Below are 10,091 nucleotides of genomic sequence, written 5' to 3'. Positions count from 1 at the left end.
TGTTGTCTATGCCTGTAGTTTTGTTGTGTTTCAACTCATTTAGTGCTGTCTCAAATTCCTCTTTCAAAATGGGTTGTCCTATATTTTCCTGTCCTGCATATTCTTCTTCCATGGCCCATTGTCCCGCATGTATATTGTCATTTCCATATAACTTTTCAATATATTGTTTCCATACTTCTAATTTTTTTTCCCTTCAGTAATTATCTTACCATCTATTCCTCTAAGTATAGTGGCTTTATCTTTGTATTCTCTAAAAAATCGTTTAATGTTCTTGTACGCTTTATCACTCAAGCCTTTTGTTAGACAGGAATCAATATCTTTGCATATATTGTTTAACCATTCCTCTTTGGCTTTCTTCGCTTCTCTATTGACCAAGTTTCTATACTTTTTATATTCTGACATTCCCTCTTCACTAACCGCGTTTTTGTATTTTCTTTGTTTTTCAATAAGATCTATAATTTCGTTGTTTATCCATGGTTTCGTAGGCATTTCTTTAGTGAATTTGAGATGTTTTTCCGCTGCTTTTGTCATCGTATCCCTTAATTTTTCCCATTCGACTTTGTCATTATCCTGGTTCTTATTGCTATTTGCTTCTTGTAATAGATTATTTAATTCTTCATTGAAATCACTTCTTATTTCTTCATTCTTTAGTTTATCCATGCGCCATTTTCTTTTTGTATTTTCGTTGGATTCCTTTCTTTTCAGGCTTAAGTTTGTTTCCATTAACACTAGATTGTGATCACTGTTAATGTTCGCACCTGGGTAGGTTTTGCATTTTTTACTTGGTTTTTATATCTATTTCTTACTAATATATAATCTATTTGATATCTCGCTCTTCCTCCCGGCATGGTCCATGTATATCTTCTTCTTATCGGTTGTGAGAACATTGTATTCGTAATGATTAGATTTCTTTTTTTGCAGAACTCAATTAGCCTATGTCCTCTTTCATTTCTTTTGCCTAAACTAAACGCACCTGTAACTCCGTGTTCTTTTGCCTCCCCTACTATAGCATTCCAGTCTCCTAAAAGAATCAAATTTGTCTTTTCGTTTGTCATTTCTATCACCTCATTTATTTGTTCATACATTTCCTCTATTTCTTCGTCTTTGTGAGTTGAGGTTGGCATGTATACTTGTAAAATAAATGTATCAACAGGTTTAGTTTCTATTTTAATAGCAATTATTCAATCATTATATTGAACAATTTCTACTACTTTTTTTCCTATTTCCTTGTTTAGTATGAAACCAACTCCTGTTACTCTGTGGTCATCTCCGCTAAATATAATTCTGTAGCCTTCCGACCAGAAATCTCCTTTACCTATCCATTTTAATTCACTTTTTCCTATTATATCTATTTTAAGTCGTTCCATTTCAATTTCGAGGTTCTCCAATTTACCACAGATCCCTAAAGACCTTACATTCCACGTTCCTATTCTTCTTTTCCTTATTTTGTTCTTCTCCTTTAATGAATACTTAGTAGCATTAGTCCCCGCCCGGAGATCCGAATGGGGGACTATTTTACCTCCGGAATTTTTTAATTCTACTGTATCCATCATGTCATTATCCTCAGGATGTATAATGCAGTAGTTTCCTCTTACTTTCTGCATCGCAGTTGGCGAGCCAGTACTTAAGCTATCTTCAAGCTGCCTGCGCCAAATCCTTCCATTGCCGTTAGATCCGCTGCGAAAATCGTCAATGGTCGGTAGTAGCGGTTACTGCAGCCCTCCGCTACCTCCTTTTAATCGCCTTTTACGATAAGCAGGAGTTACTGTGGTCCTATTCTAACCCCAGACCACAGGGGTAATATATTATGTATATTTATGTAAATAATTATTATCATAATAAAGTATTATTTATGTTGATTCCTAATATATTAGATAGTACCTAGGTAATTATTATTTTAAAATAATTAACCAAAAACACTAATACTATTGTGTTTTTTTTTTGACATAAAAGTGTTTCACTCCCGTATAATTTATTTATTTATTTATTATTAACAATACGGGCTGAGCCCAATTTACATAATATGATAACACTTATAACACTAATTAAATTTTATATATGATAACAACCATAAAAATAGTGACTATTACTAATATACTAATTTAAAAAAATGAAAACCAAAAAAAATAAATAAAAAATATAACAATGCTACAGAAATGATGGATCATTATTTGCCATACGCATCATTCTAAGAATTGGCTGGTTCTCAGAATAGTTGGTGTTGCATTTAGGAATAAAAAATGGATAGATTTGACGGACAGGAGAGTCAATACATCCATCTATTATTAGGCGGAGAAATTTCAGGTTAGCAATTTTTCTTCTATCAACTAATGAAAATAAACCAAATTTAATTAAAATTGGGTTATAATCATGAGGTGGATGGTCTATCTTTAAAATAAATGCTGCATATTTGAGGAATTTACGTTGAACTCTTTCAATTTGATCCTTACCACAAGAAGTGGAAGGATCCCATACAACAGCACCATATTCCAAAATTGACCTTACGTAGGCACAATATAAGATTTTTATGGGAGAAGTTAACTTAAACTCATTACAAATTCTTTTTATAAAACCAAGCATTTTTAGGGCCTTGTAGCATATATTGTCCAAATGGGAATGGAAATTTAACTCTCGGTCAAACGTGATATCAAGGTCCAAAACTTTATTTTCAGATCTCTTTAAAGGATTAGCATTGATAGAGTAAGAATACTCAAATCTATCACGAGTTCTGTAAAAGGACATTGAATGACATTTCACAAAATTGAGTTCAAGATGATGTTCATTTGACCAAGTAACTAAAGAGTTGATATCATTTTGTAGAAGATAACAGTCATTAAGAGAATCAATTTTTAAAAATAATTTTAGATCATCAGCAAATAGAAGAAAATGACAGTGACTAATAACTTTTTTAATATTGTTAACAAATATTGCAAATAGTAAAGGAGAGAGATGACCTCCTTGAGGGACTCCAGAAGTTGCATCAATAATAACAGACTTACTACCATGAACATCAACAATTTGCTTACGATCTCGAAGATACGACTGAAACCAAGACAACAACGGTTCTCCAAAACCAGAATTGAGCAAAACCTCAATTAGTAATGTATGATCAACTCTATCAAAAGCTTTGAAAAAATCCATATATATAACATCAACCTGGGAACGATTATTGAATGCATCAAATACATAATTAGAAAAAAACAATGTTACAAGTATTAGTTGACCGGCCAGAACGGAAACCGTGTTGTTCATCGATTAAGATTGAACTGACTGCAGGACCAATTGATTTTAAGACTAATGAGTCAAATAATTTAGCTATATGACCTAATAAGGAGATTGGACGATAGTTGGCAACATTCGACTTATCCCCCGATTTATAAATAGGTTTAACGGTGCTAAGTTTTAAAATATCAGGATATATTCCTTCATCTAAGGACTTACGAAACAAAAGTGACAATGGGTAGGATAATACTGATTTTAACATGTACAGAAATTCACCAGAAAGTCCATCAGGACCAATTGTCTTGTCACCGCTCAATTTAGATAAACCTGATTCAATAAAAGATAAATCAAAAAAGCAATTACTAGGTAAATCATAAAATAAATGTGAGATAGTTGAATAATGGTTAATACTGTGTTCAGTGTAAACAGAACTAAACTGCTTAGCGAATAAATCAGAAACTTCTTTTTCATTAGAGCTAGTAATATCATTAAAATAAACTGTTTTAGATATGTCATTGCATGATTTATTTTTTTTTATAAATTTCCAAAATACTTTGGGATTAGAACAGAGTTGAGATTCAGTACGTTCAATAAATTTTTTATGACAGTTTTTGGACATTAGTTTATATTTAGAACGAAGTAAAGAAAATTCACGATAGTCTAGAGGGTTACGAGAAGACTTAAAGATAGCATGGGCTCTTCTCTTTAAGAAAACTAAGTCAATTAGGTCCTTGGAAAACCAAGAAGGAAAATTAGACTTAGTATAATTAACCTGAGGAACCCATTTCAGAACAGAAAAATGCAAAGCATCATAAAAAGTAGACATAGCTAAGTTAGCATCAATATTATTAAAAGTTTCACTCCAATTAAAAGAGCTTAAAAATTCTTTGATACTTGAGTAATCTGCTTTGTGAAAATTAAAAAACGATTTAGATGTATTATATGAAGGTAGATTAGAAGTTGAAATAATGTCAATAGACAGTGATGGGTGATATTTATCTTCTGGAATCGCAGGTGATACCGAAATTCGTACGGCTCCCGCCAAACACAACGTGCCGCCGATATCTGTGTTGTCGCCCAATCCGATGCGGGTAAACGACTACAAACGGGTCGCGTAAGGGCGCGAACGGGTGCGGAACGTGCCCGTTAAGATCCTCGTCGAACGCGTCTGGAGGTGTGCGGTGCAGGGACTGGAGGATCGGTGGTCTGAACTCCAGCGCACACGTTCCCGTAAGACTCGCGATTCGCGTAAAAGCGGATAAAAGTGACTACCCTCTGTGCAAAAACCATTCACATAGACTTCGCATAGTTATTACCTTGTGATATTGGAAGTTATAAAATAGTGACTTAGGCTGTCACAAAGATATCTCTCGGATGCCAAACGCCAGGTTGAGTGATGTTATAAATGAGATGTTATAAGATTAAGTCTATAGGACTTCGCAAATAACTTCTTACTCAACTTCTATTGGATGTATACTAACATCACTTAATAGTTAGTAAATAAAAAAAAGACTTCTATAGATCATCACATAATGATAACAACTCACTTACATGTTACATTTAAACTTCTATATTTACTTCACTTTGACTTCTCAAAGAAATAACAACCTTATATTATTGTTAACACTGCATTTATGAACTACTTATAGCAGTTTAAAATTGGTGTAGATTAGTAGTTTAAAAGAACTTTTAATTATATCATAACAATTCTCTAATATAAGTATATTCTTTTTTATTTATTAGAAAGGACAACATTTGAAAAATTACAATGTTTTTATATTTATAATGTATTTGTGACATATCAGGTAAGAAATAAAAAATAAAATAAAAATTGTTAAAAAGCATATCCATTTATTTATTAAAATAAAAAAATTATACTTCTAATAATATATATAAGAAATAATTACAAAGACAAATTTTGATTTAATTAAATTTATAACAAAAGTAGGTTAATAGGTTACCTACATAATAAACCGCCGGAGTTTTTTTTTTTTTTTTTTTAATGTTTTTTTTTCAATAATTATTGTCTAGGATACTTGATTATTATTATTTTTTCAAAAAAATTAAAATTGTATACTTAGATTCCGAAAAATTTGATGTTGCCATATGGCAACGCTAGGCGTTTATAATATAGTTTATAGCATAATATCAAAATAACACATTTTTTATTATTATTTCTCATATAAAATAATATTTGTATTATAAATTAATAAAAATAATACCTAATAATAAAATAATTACAAAAAGTATGATTATACATATTTTATTATGGCAAATGAAAAGGCACGAAACAATCAATACACAATCCTAAATTGCATTTAGAACACATTGTCCGAACTATAGACTTACAAGTTTTTCCTGCACACCGTTTTTTTTTTTTTATCTTCAGTTTGGCAAACAAGATGATCTATTTTATCATATCTTATAGAATCGGATATACGACTATGTGATTGTGAAAATGATGACATCGTGGGTCTCCCTATTCCTTTAGGAATGACTTTATATTTTTGTAAGTAAACATTTACATGCTCTCTTCTAAACACAAGCTGGGATATTTTTTTGTTGCTTGTTTTGTTATATAATATCCAACTATTTTGAAGAGCCACATCAAACATCCAAGTAATCAAAGGCCAATACCATTTCTTACCTCTAATGCCTATTCGATAGCAAGCTATATTTTGATCCATTTGATCTGTACCACCCATGTATGAATTATATTTGGAAACTAATTTTGGTCTTGATACCATTATATTCCGTTTACCTTGTTGACTATATCGTTTTACCTGTCCAATTTCTTGTGCACCACATGAAGATGAAATCATAGTAACTACAGCATTATCCATCCACCTCAAATACAAGAGTCCATCTTTTCTTTCAATAGCCGTTTCAAAATAACCACGATGTTTTTTTTTAAAAAGTTTCTTGTTAGTCAAGGGTCATTTTTTCGGAATTCTATTATCACGAATAGTTCCAATTGCAGAATATCCTCGTAATTTCAAAAATGAAAATAAAGCAGCACCCGAAAATAAATTATCCATGTAGATATTATATTTAAATTATCTTTTATTTTCAGGAATTTCATCTAATAATAATAACAATGGACTAGCAGCTTTTCCAAATAAATGCTCATAATCGGTATTAGATTTTGGATTTTTTCCTTGGTATAATTCAAAATTGATTAAATACCCATCCTTTGTATTTAAACTCCATATTTTATAGCCAAATCGTATCGGTTTACCCCTAATAAACTGTTAGCAGCCATGTTTTCCAAAATATTTCACCATGCTCTCGTCATAAGCCAAGTGTTCTTCTGGCACAAAATTATTAACACAACGGTTTTTTAACATTTCCATCAAAGGGCGTACTTTCCAACCTTTATCACTGTGATTAATTTCTGAATTATTGGCACAGTGAAAAAATCGACATATTTGTAAAAACCTATCTCTACGCATTGCTTGATTTACAGATATGTTTTTCAAATCATCAGAAGAATCCCAATAGTGGCGTTTAGATGGCAAATTATTATATTCACTTAGGTATAAAATTGCTAAAAAAAATCGAATTTCGTCACCTGTTATATTGGGATCGGAAAAATTTAAAAATAATGCGTAATTTTTTGTTTCCTCGACTAAATACATAATAATTTCTTCATCAATAAATTTTTCAAAAATCTCTATGACAGATAAATTTTGATACTTGGAATAATCTGGTGTAGGAAATTGTGATGGTCTTTCAATATCGAAATCAGCGTTTTTGATCCAGTCTGGATTACGTTTAGATTTTTTTCGATCGGCAATCCACTTTTGAAATTTGTCAGGTAGTAAAGTAGTAGATGAAGTTAGGGAAGTCTCCTCGTGAAGTTGATAAATATTCTGAGGTTCAAAATTATTATTATCCAATCCTATCCTATCATTATTTGGGAGACGTATTTCAGCATTGGCTAATAATTGACGAGATGTGAGATTGTCGACAATACTATGAATAATAAAAAAAATAAAATAAAATAAAAATAATAAAAATATAGTTACAACTTATATGACTTACCCGCCCCCGTCGTCATCACCTGAATCTGCGTCAGTATCGACATGTGGTTCGGGTGGTTCTATAAAAATATCCCCCTCAAAATCCTCATCCATAAGAATATCAAGTGCTTCAGACAGCGTAAAACCATTTCTAATTGAAAATAAATACTAATATTAGTTAATCAATGACCATAACCGCCTAGCGTTGCCATTTGGCAACATAATAATTCAGTCAAGCATATTGAATTCAATTTTTGAATGATTTTTATATTATTTATAAAAATATATAGCTTAGAATATTTATAATCAGGTCCAGTAAAAAAAATTAAAAAAAATCTATTTAACATATGATAAAAATTACTTACTCAAAAGGAATATCCATGTTAAGCCGGGTTCCCTCGGCGCGTGGCTCGTGGCTCGGCGCGTGGCTTGGTATTGCGCGGTACTGTTCACGAGCCGTGGGATCGGTGTTGCTCGGCGCGGCTCGTGTCTATCCGAAAATTGTCGGTTTTTGGTACCCGAGTCAAAGGAAACCACGGCTCGTGTGTATTGAACGACTATCTTCCACGCCGCGGGATCGTGTAGGACGCGCCTAGACAGGCGCGCGTGGTACAAGTCGAATAACGCGCCACGCGCCGTGGGATCCTACCTTTACACGAACAGCGTCAATTGTAGAAATAAAACAATAAAATATCTCATAATAACTATAATTGTAACCAAATATCGATAACGAGATTTAATCTACACATATAAATATAGCTATACGAATCATCAGAATCGTGATAAGTATATTTCCTAATCCACAAGAAGTTTCCAAAAATAGGTCTATTTCCGTTGCCAAATGGCAACGCACGGCGCTAATGGGTTAACCCAATAATATAATACCTGCATACAAAGTAAATAAACAATTTAATATTAATAAGGCAACTTCCTTTACATAAAAAAAATCCATTTGTACTTATAAGTTTATAACATTAATAACAAAAGTACATAATAATATCCCATATATTCAAAATAACCAACAAATATAATATTAAAGAGTTAATACTACATATTCGTAACAAATAGTTACAAAAATAAATTGTAATCAAATTATATACATACTAATTAATAATATAGCACTTATATACAAAATAATAAACACATTTAATATTAATAAGGCAACTTCCTTTACATTTTAAATATATATTAAGCAATGCATTTGTATTTAAAAGTTATTTCATTTATAAAAAGGAATATACGAGTAATAATGTTAAAGGTATACAAAATAATTTAGGTGTGTAATAAAACAGAGACAACAGCTTTTTCGTCAGAAATCGGTATAAAAATGCATTTGTATTTTAGTGCTAATAAATTTATAACAGTAGGATTTGATACAGATATGGTATCAACATAAATAGAGCCAACAACACTAGACAAAATTGGTGTATCAAACATTAAAGTTAAATTATTATATTTAATTACTTCTAGAAAAATAGAGCCATCCTGGTGTTTACCAATTGATTCAATGCGTACAATGTCATTGGTATCTAAAATAGAATATTTATCACGAATATTACTACTACTGACTACAAATTTTTCAAGAATAACTTGCTCATACAAAGTTACAGAAGGATCTTTAAGATATACGAGTAGTAGGTTATAGTCTATTTCATTTTTCAGTATAGGATAATTTGGCACATTTTAAATTTGGATATTTTGAAATTCAACAACTCTATTGTATACATCTTATAATGGATATCTGGAATTTTTAACAGTTTTTTTTAATATTTGTAAATAGTTTTCATATTTGAATGCACTAAAATGATCAAGAGGACCATGTTGAAGTGCAAAATCAGCCAAATGAATTAACCCATGTACATTATATGTAACATATTCATGACCGTATAAAGTAGGATATTATAGAGAAACAAATGACACGAGTAAATTTTTTGCTATAGTATTATGTGTGGTATACAAATCATTGCTAATTAAAATTTTTATTGCACAATGTAATAACATAAAATGTTTAAAAAGTTGTTTTGTTAATCTTCCTTTTAATACAATTAATGAAGTATACAAAAGAAAAGACCTAAATTCAGTAGCCTTAAAAAATTCTAGTTCATCTAAACTTCGTGGTAATCTATTAAATTCTGAAGGAAAGTCCAATTTTGGAATAATACTTTTTAAAAAGGTTGAATCTTTTTTAATTATTAATAACAAAGGCTTAATTTCATTAAAGATAAATAAGTTACAATCATTTAGTCCAGTACAATACAATAACATTTGTATTTGTGTATAATATATATGACTAGGTTTTAATTTTATTTCGCCATTTTTAATTTCAATATAACTTAAGTTTGATTTTCCTATTGATTCATCAATTATAGGTTTTTGTTTGCATGAGCTAGGACATTTAATTTCTAAAACTGAAGAAATTTGTCCATTTGTTAATATTAGCCCATCAGGACTGGCACTAATCCATGGTCTACAAATATGAACAATTAACCCACTTTTAATCACATCAATATTGTACATGGCACAGAATGCTTTAAATGCTTTATCTTCAGTTTGTAGTCCATATTGTACATTACTAGCTCCTTTTCCTTTAATTAAATGCATATTTCGTAGATTTAACGAAACTGTTTTTTATTTTTTCAAGTTCATGGTTCAACAAAAAAAAAAAATTAGGTACACGACAACCGACATTCCCGTTTTATACATCGTTTTACAAAATCAATCGATTCTTCGGCGACTATTTTGGTATTTCTCCCAACGATACGATAATCTTCGTTTGCACTGAGAAATCGTAAAAGGCGATTAGTGCCGTTTATCCACTATCATAACGCGCGTTAAACGGTGGCCAAG

At 31.0% G+C, this 10,091-nt stretch overlaps 3 protein-coding genes across 3 annotated transcripts; all 3 read right to left on the bottom strand.

The window, feature by feature from the left end:
* Window positions 1-1,181: 1,181 nt before the first annotated feature.
* LOC112681624 lies at window positions 1,182-1,604 on the bottom strand. Its single transcript, XM_025551870.1, has one exon. It carries the CDS (start codon window positions 1,602-1,604, stop codon window positions 1,182-1,184), a length of 423 nt encoding a protein of 140 aa, XP_025407655.1.
* Window positions 1,605-3,190: 1,586 nt separating this feature from the next.
* Window positions 3,191-4,048, bottom strand: LOC112681623. The gene has a single exon (XM_025551869.1). The coding sequence runs from the start codon at window positions 4,046-4,048 to the stop codon at window positions 3,191-3,193; it is 858 nt and encodes a 285-aa protein (XP_025407654.1).
* A 2,230-nt stretch (window positions 4,049-6,278) lies between these two features.
* LOC112681622 (piggyBac transposable element-derived protein 2-like) lies at window positions 6,279-7,626 on the bottom strand. The gene is made up of 5 exons (XM_025551867.1): window positions 7,610-7,626; window positions 7,267-7,395; window positions 6,919-7,197; window positions 6,504-6,753; window positions 6,279-6,413 (listed from the first exon to the last, which is right to left on the bottom strand). The coding sequence occupies exons 1-5, from the start codon at window positions 7,624-7,626 to the stop codon at window positions 6,279-6,281; spliced, it is 810 nt and encodes a 269-aa protein (XP_025407652.1).
* Between the last annotated feature and the right edge of the window lie 2,465 nt (window positions 7,627-10,091).

Source organism: Sipha flava, unplaced genomic scaffold, assembly GCF_003268045.1.
Source record: "Sipha flava isolate LNK unplaced genomic scaffold, YSA_version1 19363_pilon_pilon, whole genome shotgun sequence".
Taxonomy (NCBI): domain Eukaryota; kingdom Metazoa; phylum Arthropoda; class Insecta; order Hemiptera; family Aphididae; genus Sipha; species Sipha flava.
This window is presented reverse-complemented; position numbering and strand designations above follow the sequence as displayed.